The following is a 13,337-nucleotide window of genomic DNA, read 5'->3' on the forward strand; positions in this document are numbered from 1 at the left end:
GCCAGACGTATAAGGCAAGAACATGGCTTCGACAATATTTTATTTAACAGGTATTCGGCACTTTAGGGAATTTAAACATAGATAAAAAATATTTCTTTATCTATATAAACAACTACGATGAGATAATTTTACTCAAAGTTATATAAATGTACGAAAACATGTTGTGTAAAACCAATAAGGCACCACAGTTTCGTGCATTTCACCACTAAAGCCACGCTATCTGATTGGAAACTGCAACACTGCCAATTGTCATTTTTGTTATGATAGCTTGACACTGACCAGCCCAGCTGGTTTGTTTTCTTTTCCTGAAAAATTTTCATCCTTGAGCGTCGATTTTTATACAAATACAGAAATTGCAAAAAAAAAGATGCAATTTACTTAAAAGAAGTGTGCAAATTGATAATTAATATAATGTAATGGTTATTTTGGGTGTAGATTTTGTGTTTCTGTTGTGAATACGTGAAGTTGGAAACGAACGGGTGGCACGTTGCCATTGCAGACTGCCTAAAATAACAATTGGACGGTGAGAAAAATCTACCACAGCGTCCTCTGGTGCTCATTAATTGTATACAATTAAATTTTGCAGGCATTTTATGAATTTGTTCCACAAACGCAGACAATAAAAATTTTAACTATCGATTTTCTCCGATACCTCCTGAAAAATGCACCTCAACCACGCCACTGCAATGGCTAACTACCAACACTACCCGCCACCGCAGATTTCAACGCACGGTGGCACGCCCACTGTGCAGCAACAGACTATAGCGACGGCTGGCACACCGTTTACTTTGCACCAGTTGACCGCTGTGCAAGCCATACAACATCCAACGCACCAGGCTATGCTACACCCGCAACATCCACTGGTGCACTTACTCGATATTTCTACGACAAATACACCGAATCCAACGCCAGTGCCTCCTACTAAAGTCGAGGTGCCGGAACCGGAGCCCATTGAGGTGAAAGTGGACGATCCCCGCAAAAAGAAGGAATGCCACGTCTGCAAGAATAAATTTCGACAGTTAACTACTTTGCGCAATCACATGAAAATCCATACTGATGAGCGGCCGTACAAATGTAAACATTGCGATAGGGCTTTCCGTCAGATTTCAACGCTCACCAATCATGTAAAGATACATACCGGCGAAAAACCATTCACATGCAATATTTGCGCAAAAGATTTTCGCCAGCAGAGTACACTTATCAACCACATTAAAACCCACAAAGGTTAACTATTAAATACTCTTAAAACAATTTGACCGCAATTTCGCCTTTTTATTGCAGAATCCAGTACCCCAACCTCATTACTGAACTATCAGCCTGGTACTAAATTGAATCATCGCAATTCCAAATTGGCTCAAAATCAAATGGTAGACTATCAAAATCGATCCATTACAAAAACTCTTTATACTGGCAGCTATAGTTCACCTCAAGCCGAGGAGTTGGTTAAGCCGTATCAGTGCAATGTGTGCAAAAGACGATTTCCGCAGCTGAGTACACTCCACAATCATGAGCGGACACACATCGATCCCAAGCCGTACAAATGTGAAACATGCGACAAGTCTTTCAGTCAACTGGCCACTTTAACCAATCACAAAAAGATCCATACTGGTGATAAGCCATACGCTTGTTCCTTCTGTTCCATGCAATTCCGACAGCAGAGTACTTTAACCAACCACATGAAGACACACACCACAGGTGAGCCTTTTGTGTGTTCGCCGTTCGACTGAGAAATTATAACTCCAATTTCCCCCTAACAAAGCTTTTATTTAAATTTACACGCAAACAGCCGCCAGCAATGCAAACGTAGTGCCAACTACCACCACCACAATGGCAGCCCCACATGGAATCAACCACATGACCACTTCAACACTCGTTACACAAGGCGAACATCCCCAACTTAATAACATGGTACATCAACAATTACAAGCTGAACATCCATTATTGCACTTTCTCGATAGTAACACAACTGTAAGCACCATCGTTACGAAGGAGCCGTTCAATCCGAATACCAGTCGTCGTTTCAAAAACGAGGCCGATAGCTTGATGCTGGAGAGCCCGGATCGCCCTTTCCCATGCGCCATTTGCCGAAAGGCTTTCTCACAACAGAGCACTTTAGCCAACCACATTAAGACGCACACCGGCGAGAAACCATATAAGTGCAAAGTATGCGAGTCGAACTTCCGACAATTGTCCACCTTGAATAATCATCTAAAAATACATACTGGCGAAAAGCCCTACAGCTGTTCCTATTGCCCTAAACAATTCCGGCAGAAAAGCACTCTTATCAATCATGTCAGAATTCACAATTGTTAAAAAGGCCATGCAAGTGATTATACAATAATAACTATAATGACGGCGGAGAAGCTAAAGCTATAAGAGACGTGAACAATTGAAATATTGGCCAACTATCCCTAAAAGAGATTAAAATATCCAATAGCAATAACCCATAGAACAGATAAACACAGGCAGACCACAGTATCAAAACGTAATATGATGATAAGGAGTAAAACAATGGAAAAAAAAGAAAATAACATTGTGAATTCGGTGTTTAAACTAACTATAACCAGCTGCTAAACGTAATGAGTTACTTACCTGCTGTGCAATATGTATTGTCCATGTAAATTTATTATATACTAACGAGCTACATGAGTAAGTAAGATTCAAATGAGTACAAGTACTGTTTTGCTATTTATATTGGTGCAAGGTACACCACACAGTGTCGCTTAAATAATCTTCCAGGATGTTTTATGGAATACGATTAATCTACTCTTAAAAATACGCAAACTAATATCCCCGCCATGCCCTTCTGGTCATACATTTTTGAGTAGGAGAGTGTAATGCGACCTAAGATCGGTGTGCAGCTTGCAAAATCTATTCTTCACTAATAAGTTGTTGTTGTTGTAACAGCATAAAACATTCCTTAAAAAATTTGTTTGGTAATATTGTTGAAACGACAGCTTTTGACCCGATACAAATTCGCGTTTTCCGTTAATGTAGAACCTGAAGTGTCAGCGTTCATCAGTAAGTCTTGGAAAGCGCTAATGTTGCTAGTTTTGTTGTTTGATATGCAATTAGTTTAGAAAAGCGTTAAGTACCCTACATAATATAGTCACACTGTAAAAATAATGTGCAGTACAGATTCGAGTAAATGTCACATTTCAGCTGAAATATGAAATAAGATATTTGATTATATAAATGTGTATATAATTTCATTATGAGTAGCCAAAGGCTCACAATTTGTTCAACAAAACACAAAATTCATAAACTGTCGTAAAAATCTGGAGTACTCGAGCTGCGCAATAAATAAAGCTCAATTGCAACTGTTTTTTTTTTTTTTGTTTTTTTTTTTTTTTGAGACTACAGAGTCCGGCACTCGATGTGTAACCCATTAAAAAGGCCATAAATTTTTTTTCTCTCACGGCGCATACACCCTTTTTGGGTGTTTGGCCAAGCTCCTCCTCCTATTTGTGGTGTGCGTCTTCATGTTGTTCTACAAATGGAGGGACCTACAGTTTCAAGCCGACTCCGAACGGCAGATATTTTTATGAGGAGTTTTTTCATTGCAGAAATACACTAAGAGGTTTTCCATTGCCTGCCGAAGGGCGACCGCTATTAGAAAAGTGTTTTTCTTTATTTTGGTGTTTCACCAAGATTCGAACCTACGTTCTCTCTGTGAATTCCGAATGGTAGTCACACACCAACCCATTCGGCTACGGCGGCCGCCATAAATTTAGTTTGGACAAATATTTTTATTCAATTCAAGGTAAAAAATGTGTGAAAATAATACAAAATTAAGAATCAATTTACTTTTGCTCGATATGACCACCATTTGCTTTGACTATGGCCTTGAGATGGTCCAGAAACGAATCGCAAGCCGCCGGAATGTGACTTGCAGACATTTTGGCCCACTCGCGGACAATGGCTTTTTTCAGCGCCTTAAGACTGGTGAATTTTTTAGTTCGGACCTTGCTCTCCAAAATAGCCCCAAAAGAATAATCCATCGAATTCGCATCAAGTGAATTTGAGAGCCATTGTGGATGTTATGGAGCTCGGAAAGTTGTTTTTTAGCCATTCTTGGCTTACTCGAGCTTTGTGAGACGGTGCCGAGTTCTGTTGAAACGTCCATGTTCTGCCACCGAAATGTTTGTCTGCCCACGGCTTCAAAGCAACCTGCGGAATACTTTCCCGATACCTCCAAATACCTTTTTCGCATTTAACTTGACGCCAGGCTTGATGAAAACGATGGGGAGCGCCTATCTGCGGTTACAGCCGCCCAAACCATTACCTGTGGCGGGTTCTGCCTTCTGGTGGCTAATCGATGAATCAAATGCTCATATCAACTGTCGGTCAAACAAAGCCTGTCATTTTGGGAGTTTACGCATTGCTCAATTTGAAAAATTTTCTAGTTAAAAAACTCAATGTTCGGGAATTGATCACCTTCGGCCAAGCGAAGCAACTTCTTCGCTCTCTCAAGTTGTTATTGTTGTAGCAGCATAAACATGCCCCATGCTTACACATGGGGAAGGCTGCTGGAGTGACAGTCCTTGGCCGGATATAAATCCGGGTCGTTTCGGCAACGTAGAACCGACTGTCTCTCAAGTCTGACTAGTTGCAGCTTTGGTGCGAGATCAAGCACTTTTTGGATCTTGTAAGGCTTGACTTTCAGATAATTTTTCAGTATGCGGCGGATGCTACGGTCAGATATTTTCAGTTTTTTCGCCATTTCATTGGTACTCGTCGGAGATTTCGCTCAAGTCGCTTCTTCACGTTTTGAACCATTTCACGTGACGTTGCAGTCTTTTGATGACGATCTCCATGACGTTTCGCGATGCTACCAGTGTCATTGTAACCAGTAATGGTGCGATAAACAAAAACTTCGTTTACTTTAAGGTGCTCGAGCTCACGAACAATGGCCGGTTGTGATTTTCCAGCGAAATATAATGCAATCACACTATTACGTTTGAAATCCATTACTGATTTCCTTTTATCGCGACAATCCTCTGGACTGTCATTTACCTAACTAACAGACAGCTGATGCCCGTGCATCATCTGCGCGTGCGGTCTGATAATTTGCTGCAGTAGCTCCTCGGCAGACATAGTGTATTCTCCGAGTGTATTTCTGCCATGAAAAAAACCATAAAAACTCATAAAATTGTAGGTTTATCCATTTATGGGACAACAGCAAAACACCTCCACAAATTGCAGGCGCACCCAAAGCACCCAAAAATGGCCATTCATAGACGGCGATATTTGAAAAAGTTAGAAAAGGTATAGGTTAAAACCTTGTATACAAATTTTCTTTACAACTTTGTTGTTGCTTTCACATGCAAATTTTTTGTGAAGTTAGCCGAGCAAAGGATAGCTAGCGAGCACAGAAGTGGCGAATAGAGGAGGCCTTATAAGACATTAATTTATCTCGTAAAAAGTAACAGCCGCGATTATTGGTTGACTAAGTGTCCGCCAAGGTGATAGCGGCAGTACAAAAACAAAATTTACATGCATTTTGTTTATCCAATTTGTTGGTTTGAATGTAAAAATTGGAATCAGAGTAAGCAACTAACAAAAAATAGATCACTTTGTCAAACCACCAAAACGCATGAAAAAACCGCCACTCAACCGCTCAGTTTGTATGCATTCGCCTTGGCAGTTGCCTTTTGCGTACATCCACAAATATGGGTGTATTTCTGAAGTAGATGTGGCCCTAACTTTTCTACGCTTGTTTCGTAACTTAATATGCCAGTTGTCGCTGTTCAGAATAAAAAAAATCGAGTTCCTTTCTTTCGTTTGAATTGAATAAAGCGATGCGATTACAATGGTGTGGACGACGCTGTAGTAAGCTGCTACAACAACAACGCTAAAAAATCCCACGACAGTAGCGGCCTACCGGTACTACCCGAAATAATATCCCGTGAAGAGTCACTACTTCTCTGAGTTAATGGGAATGGTTTATGATCTTACCAATACAACAGCAACAACGATGCCACCATGCAAGTCAGGCCTGGCGGCTATTCGTACTCGGCAATAATTTGTTTTATAATTTTACTTACTCATGCATGGCTCTATTATATATACATACACATACAGGGTGTTTTCTTTTATTTCAAAATGTTCGCTTCTTATTAGTGCGGATGTTTTTGAGTAAAAAAAAAAGGAAAAATTAATTGAAAAAGAACAAGCAAAAAATATTTAACATGCATAATTGTACTATTACGTATAAAACCAATTATAATGTGCGTAGAACAAAACGTTTAATAAAATTCATGTAGAATAAACCGATATTTGTAAGCAGAAAAACTTCAATGACTTTTTATAACTCTCCCTTTTATAAATTTCAGGTACTTCGAATTTTCGAAATTAATATTGTACAATATCATACACCCATACTTATATAAATAAATATTTTTACAATCCCGTATATTTTCAGATTACCGCATACATGAATACCGAAGTCTAAAAGTTAGCAGTTTTACGAAAAATTATTTATTCGAAGCAAAAAAATTTAATGGATTAAAAAGTATGCTTTTCTACCGAAATGTTCTTTCTCTCTGCAGTATTTTGGCGGTACATTTTGAAAATTGTACGCGGCCAAACTGAAGCTAGTGCACACGATACATGCACGAGGTCAACGGGAGCGGAACTCTGGAACACCTACCTACGCCGCAACCCTGCACTTAGCAAAACTCGAATAAACTGCTTAGGTTCTGCATCATTTTCAACATAAGAAAGTGTGAAAGATCAAAAAATTAGCAGCCTACTTAAATTATCTAAACTCTGTATTAAAGAAAAAATATAAAGTTCTTAAGGGGTTAAGGGTGGTCAGAGGCCCGAAAATAATCAATAATTTTTTTTGCTAGTCAGTTGCTTAATTTTACAAAAATAAAAACATAGCATTAATACATGATGTTTCCACTTGATTTAAGGAAAATTTCAAAAAAAAAATTAATAATTGTAAAAGTTATCGCTGTTTGTGTGGAGCCCGTTTCTCCAGAACTCCCTTGCGGTGATCATCACAAGTCCTTGAAGATGCATCTAAAATCAATCGGACAAGTAAAATTAGTTTCACTAATAGATAATCTTGTGTCTGATCGAAGCTTTTTTTCAAAACTAACAATATGGCGGCCTCAGAAAATATTTTTTAGATTTTCGAGAAAAAACCGAAAATTAATTGTTTAAAAAAATCGAAATATTTGAAAAAATCCTTCGACCAGGCACGAGTTTTTTATATTTTTCAAAAGCAGTATAAATTTTATTGTTTTTGAAGTTACAGTGATCACCAGTTCAAAAATAATAATTTTGTGAAATCGCATTTAAAGTTTTGCTATCGATTTATGTAGAGTTATACGAATTATTTAATTACTTACACTGTGTCATCTATTCCTGGGCCATATAATAGTTCTTCAGCCGACATAGCAGCTTCCAAAATATCGATTTGCTATTGCCTACGTAGCATTCTACCTTCTCGAGTGTTATCGTTAGTGCCACTTTCATACATATGTGCAACATCAATTTTTTCAGCATACGAACGCCCCGGAGCGCACGAGTTCCTTTGTTAATAGTTGAATAACTCGAAAAGTATTTGTCGAATTCACTTCAAATTTTCACACAATATTATAAAGATATTATGCTTTAAGAAAATGTGAAATTTGTGAAAATTCGGACAACCCCTTACCCCTTAAACTCGTCATATAAACACTTGGTATCACTATAGCTGGAACAACATCAACACGCAACCCACAAATAGGAGGAGGAGCTCGGCCAAACACCCAAAAAGGGTGTACGCGCCAATTATATATATATATAACGGGTGATCAATCATGAGGTGCTTTTTTCAATAGTTAAAAAAAAAAACAAAAATGTAAATTATGTTCAAAACCTTTATTTATCATTTGAAAGGACATTCTTTGACATTTACTTTTTGAATATGACTTCATTCAAATGTTGGCCGCAGCTACGCTTAAGGTGGTCCATTCTGAAGGTCCAATTTTCAATCACTCGTTCGAGCATTTCGACTGGTATGTCGTGAATAACACGCGTAATGTTGGCTTCTAGAGCTTCAATCGTAGCTGGTTTATCAGCATAGACCTTGGACTTCACGAATCCCCAAAGAAAAAAGTCCAAAGGTGTGATATCACAAGATCTTGGTGGCCAACTCACAGGTCCTAAACGTGAAATCAGCTGCTCTCCGAAATTACTTCTCAATAAAGTCATTGTTTCACGAGCTGTATGGCAAGTGGCTCCGTCTTGTTGAAACCAAATGTCGTAGAGATCATTAGATTCAATTTCAGGTAGCAAAAAGTCCGATATCATGGTACGGTAGCGAGCACCATTCACAGTTACGTTGCGGCCATCATCATTTTTGAAAAAATATGGACCGATGATTCCACCAGCCCATAAACCACACCAGACCGTTGTTTTCTCTGGGTGTAAAGGTAGCTCTTGAACCTGTTCTGGTTGCTCTTCATCCCAAATACGGCAATTTTGCTTATTGACGTAACCATTGAGCCAGAAATGCGCCTCATCGCTGAACAAGATTTTGCTCAAAAACAGCGGATCTTCTTCAATCTTTTCAAGAGCCCAATCAGCAAAACGGTGACGTGCAGGAAGGTCATTTGGCTTTAGTTCTTGTACGAGCTGTATTTTGTATGCTTTTAAATGAAGATCCTTCCGTAAAATTGACCAAGTTGTTCCATACGACAGTCCAAGTTGCTGAGAACGGTGCCGAATCGATTCATCGCGGTTTTCACGTACACTCTCTGATACTGCCGCTATATTCTCAATGCTTCTTGCTGGACGTGGTCTATTCGGTCGAGAATTATCCACCAATGAATATTCGGATTCAAATTTGTTGATGGTATGTTGAATAGTGTTTAAGGCAGGCCGATTATGTTGACCATAATGCGGTCTAAGCGCACGAAAAACATTTGTCACAGAACGCTGATTTTCATAATACAGTTGAACAATTTGTAGACGTTGTTGCGGTGTGAGTCTTTCCATGATGAAATGCCAAACGCTGTTCAACAAATCCACGATGACAGTTTGCCACAACTTGCGCGCGATCTGTAAAAAAAACGCAAATGAAAAAACTCCTCTTAATTGATCACCCTTTATATCAGTTACAGTTAAGTCCAACTTAACCTGTTTCACTGTATGAAGAAATTTTGTCGACCAGGCCCGGCCAAGAGTTAATGCAGATGACTTCCAATTGAGATCGAAATATCGAAAAAATAAATAAAGCAATACTTGAATTTGTTATTTTTCTATTAACACATTGAGTGTCATACGTATTTGACTCTCACTGGAGCCAAAGCATGTTTTTTTTAAGAAAGCAGTGTGAAAATCGTATAAGAGCAAATTGATTTCTGAGCGTTGCCCGATCTGCTTTATTGCTTTTTCGAATTGGCCTCTTATTACGGCACTGGCATCGTAAAAACCATCACAAAAGTTCGCTCAGTGAATAACGAAATCAGAATCGCAAATATGTTGCTTTAAGTTGTGTCATCATTTTTAAACTCAGATCTGAACTTAACACGTTCCGTCCTGTGTAATCCGTACTTGGGCCACGGGCATGCTTTCGTGGGGCCCACGTAGCCCAGACATGGATTACGCTTTCCTTGTTCAAGTTAAATAAGATGTTGAGTTGCATTGTGAAAACAAATTTAATGGAACAAGCTCTGAAGTATAAATATAGAATATACAACATAAAAATATAAAAAATACCTACTAGTGTTACATTATTGCTATTAGTGCGCCGACAGTGAACTCAACGGGCCGGCAGGAAGCTCAACGGAATCACGCTTGGTGCAGAACGTGTTAATGTGCAGGATGTTTGAATGAGAAAATATTCGTTTATAAATAAAATACAAAAAAAATGTCGAAATGCTGTTTTTCTTATTTCATGATGTTTTTTAATATTAGACATTTATGCATAAAAATCAAATATCGGTTAAATCCAGTTCACCACGACTTTTCTGGCATCGAAGGCGGTGCATATCAAAATTTCCCATAGCTTTTGTATTTCATTTATAACGCATATACTTATAATATCGCCCTTCAGCTCTGTAATCGTCTCGTCCTTATTGGTAGAGGCCATAAATTGCACATATGTAGCCCCAGAGAAAGTTTAATGGTGTCGATTCGCAAGGTTGTTGTTGTAGCAGTAGTACAAGCCCCGTTAGTGTAGGGTATATACTGTTCACTAGACAGGTTTAGTTTACTGGGGACGCAGCCCTTGGTCGGGAAAACCCCGAGTCATTCCGGTAACGTAGAACCGGCTGCCATGGGAATGTTTCGCAAGGTCTCAACGGTTGTTGTTCTATCAGTTTACTAAACCCTGCCAGTGCGGTATAGTCGCCGATCGTCTTCGTCTAATTAATCTAACGGTAGGCCCATGCTGTTTCAACGAGTTGAATCCACATAGAGAGGGGTGTTGTGTAAGTGGGTTTAAAAGGCCATGTGAATAGGTGGTTTGTATTGTGCGAGGTACCTTCACATGTCGGACGTACGTTGAGTGTGTCGGGGTAGATTCTGGATAAGTAGGAGTTTAACCTGCTACAATATCCAAACCGTAATTGAGCCAAGGTTACGCGAGTCTCACGAAGCAGCTTAAGCTCTTCGTCTGCAATGGGTGGTGATTGAACTCCGATAACGGCACTCGGGGGCCGGGAGTTTAAGCCAGTAAACTAGACCTGTCTAATGCGCGATCTTATTACCTCGTTATTTCGTGAGAATGATGTTAGCGATATAGTACATCGCTGCTATTGACCACTGATGATTCCGCTAAGAGCTTTTTCTTCAGCTTAAGGGGTTATATACCTTGTGTTTTTCAAAAAAATCAAAATAAATTTTATTTCTTTATCGTAAAGTACAATCCCTTGAGAACATTTTCCAAAAATTTCATAGAGATCTGAGCAATAGATCGAAAGTTACAGCGTTTTAAATTGTGCGTCGTCACGTCCTGAGCGTACGGCCTCATGCGGCGCTTGAAACTTTAAACGCGATTATCTCAAAAACGTGTTTTTCCAAAAATGCTTTTGCGGTGGACGCGATTGCAAAAAAAGTATTCAACCGATTTTTATAATTTTTTTTTTAAATTGTTCGTAATTGATGTCGCCTCTTAGTGAACGATCAACTTTTTATGTATAAATTTTTATTTTGCAGATATGAATTTTTTAATGCCAATTTTAGGACTGTAGAAGTGGAGTTTTTTAAAAACATGTTCCTATTTTCACAAAAATCAAAATATTTAATATATTGATCGTTCACTAAGAAGATATAACCCTATACTAATGAAATCTTTTCGATTTTTTGATTTCAGTTGACTTGGTGGACTTGAATCGCGTCCACCGCAAGCCTCTTCCAAAAAAAGGGTCTTGGGGGAAAACGCCATAACTCCGCCATTTTTAAATATTTTTACACAAACAAAGCCTTTTTTTTTCTTTAAACATTGTAATATCCAATAATAAAAACTTTTATACAATAAAATTATTGCTACATATCTTTAAAAAAACCCAACTTTCGCTAATTTCACCGGACCACAAGGTATATAACCCCTTAATTCAGCCGTAGTCATAAAATTGTAGGCACCTCCATTTGTGTTGAGGAGCTCAATCAAACCATCAGCAAGGGACGTCATTCACAAAAATTATAAATTTTCCGATAGCGTGATTAAATTTGCCACATCTTGTATATCCATTTATAATTGGAGCTGACCTTTTTGATTGTTTGGCCGAGCTCCTCCTCATATTTGTGGTGTACTTCTTGATATATTGCACAAGTGGAGGGACGTACAGTTTCATAGATTCGGAGTTTTACCATTGTCGGCCGAGCGTCGACCGCTAATAGAAAAAACTCTTTCCCGCAATTATATATAGGGTCCGGCACTCAAAGTGTAACCAATTAAAAAGGCAATAAATTTAGTTTGGAAAATTACTTTTATTCAATTCAGAGTAAAAAATGTGTGAAAAGAATACAAAATTAAGAATCAATTTACTTTTGCTCGATAGGACCACCTTTTGCCTTGACTAAGGCCTTGAGACGGTCCAGAAACGAATCGCAAGCTGCCCGAATGTGGCTTGCAGGTATTTTGGCCCACTTGCGGACAAAGACTTTATTCAGCGCCTCGAGACTGGTGAATCTTTTAGTTCGGATCTTGCTCTCCAAAATGGCCCAAAGAGAATAATCCATCAGATTCACGACTGGTGAATAAGAGAACCAACGTGGTGGGAAGCTGAAGTTCGGAACGTTGTTTTTTAGCCATTCTTGGTTCAATCGAGCTTTGTGAGACGGTGCCGAGTCCCATTGGAACGTCTATGGTCTGCTACCGAAATGTTTGTCTGTCCACGGCTTCGAAGCAATCTCCAGAATACTTTCCCGATAATATTTCGCATTTGCCTTGACGCCAGGCTCAATAAAAACGATGGGAGCGCCTATCTGCGGTTACAGCCGCCCAAACCATTACCTGTGGCGGTTGTTGTCTCCTGTTGGCCAATCGATGACTCAAATTCTCGTATGAATGGTCGGTCAAATAAACCCTATCGTTTTTGGGAGTTTACGAATTGCTCAACTTGAAAAATTTTCTCGTCAGAAAACACAATGTTCGGAAATTTACTGCTTTCAGCCAAGCGAAACAACTACTTCGCTCGCTCAACTCTGACTTGTTGCGCTTTGGTGTGAGATCATGCGCCTTTTGGATCTTGCAAGGCTTGTTTTGAGATCATTTTTCAGTATGCAGCGGATGCTACGGTCAGATATTTTCAGTTCTTTCGCCATTTGATTGGTACTTCGTCGGAGATTTCGCTCAAGTCGCTTCTTCACTTTTTGAACCATTTCACGCGACGTTGCAGTCTTTTGATGACCATCTCCATTGCGTTTCGCGATGGTACAGGTATCATTGTAAGGAGTAATGGTGCGATAAACAAAAAATTTGACAGCTGATGCCCACTTCGAGTGCCGGACCCTGTATATTTATGTGCACAAATAAGTCTCGAGCCAGTGTTCTTATTTTTATGCTATGCAGATTTGGTCAGAACAACACTGAGCCGCGAACACTCCTCTTTAAATTAAAGCTAAAAAAAATACTACGAGTAGGGCTACTATCACAAAAGCGTATGCACAAAGGTAACTCGAACTATTTTGCTAGACCCAGCATCAATGGACGAGACTATCAGGTACAACTTTGTGGTGATCTGTTGTAGAAACGGAATACCTATATGCCGTATTGAGAGATCAGCTCCAAATTTAGAGTCCTGGTTGAGGTCAGCTCATAAATACGTTTTTTTATTTTGACAGTTCTTGAATGGGAGAGGTAGATACTAAAAAATGTACTGTTTTTTCCTCAA

At 39.1% G+C, this 13,337-nt stretch overlaps 1 protein-coding gene across 1 annotated transcript; it reads left to right on the plus strand.

The window, feature by feature from the left end:
- Nucleotides 1-14: 14 nt before the first annotated feature.
- On the plus strand, nucleotides 15-3,176 carry LOC129235916 (zinc finger protein 501). Its single transcript, XM_054869989.1, has 4 exons — nucleotides 15-523; nucleotides 587-1,224; nucleotides 1,282-1,695; nucleotides 1,787-3,176. The coding sequence occupies exons 2-4, from the start codon at nucleotides 663-665 to the stop codon at nucleotides 2,311-2,313; spliced, it is 1,503 nt and encodes a 500-aa protein (XP_054725964.1). The 5' UTR covers nucleotides 15-523; nucleotides 587-662; the 3' UTR covers nucleotides 2,314-3,176.
- The last annotated feature ends 10,161 nt before the right edge of the window (nucleotides 3,177-13,337 follow it).

This window comes from Anastrepha obliqua, chromosome 1 (assembly GCF_027943255.1).
Source record: "Anastrepha obliqua isolate idAnaObli1 chromosome 1, idAnaObli1_1.0, whole genome shotgun sequence".
In the NCBI taxonomy this organism is placed as follows: Eukaryota; Metazoa; Arthropoda; class Insecta; order Diptera; family Tephritidae; genus Anastrepha; species Anastrepha obliqua.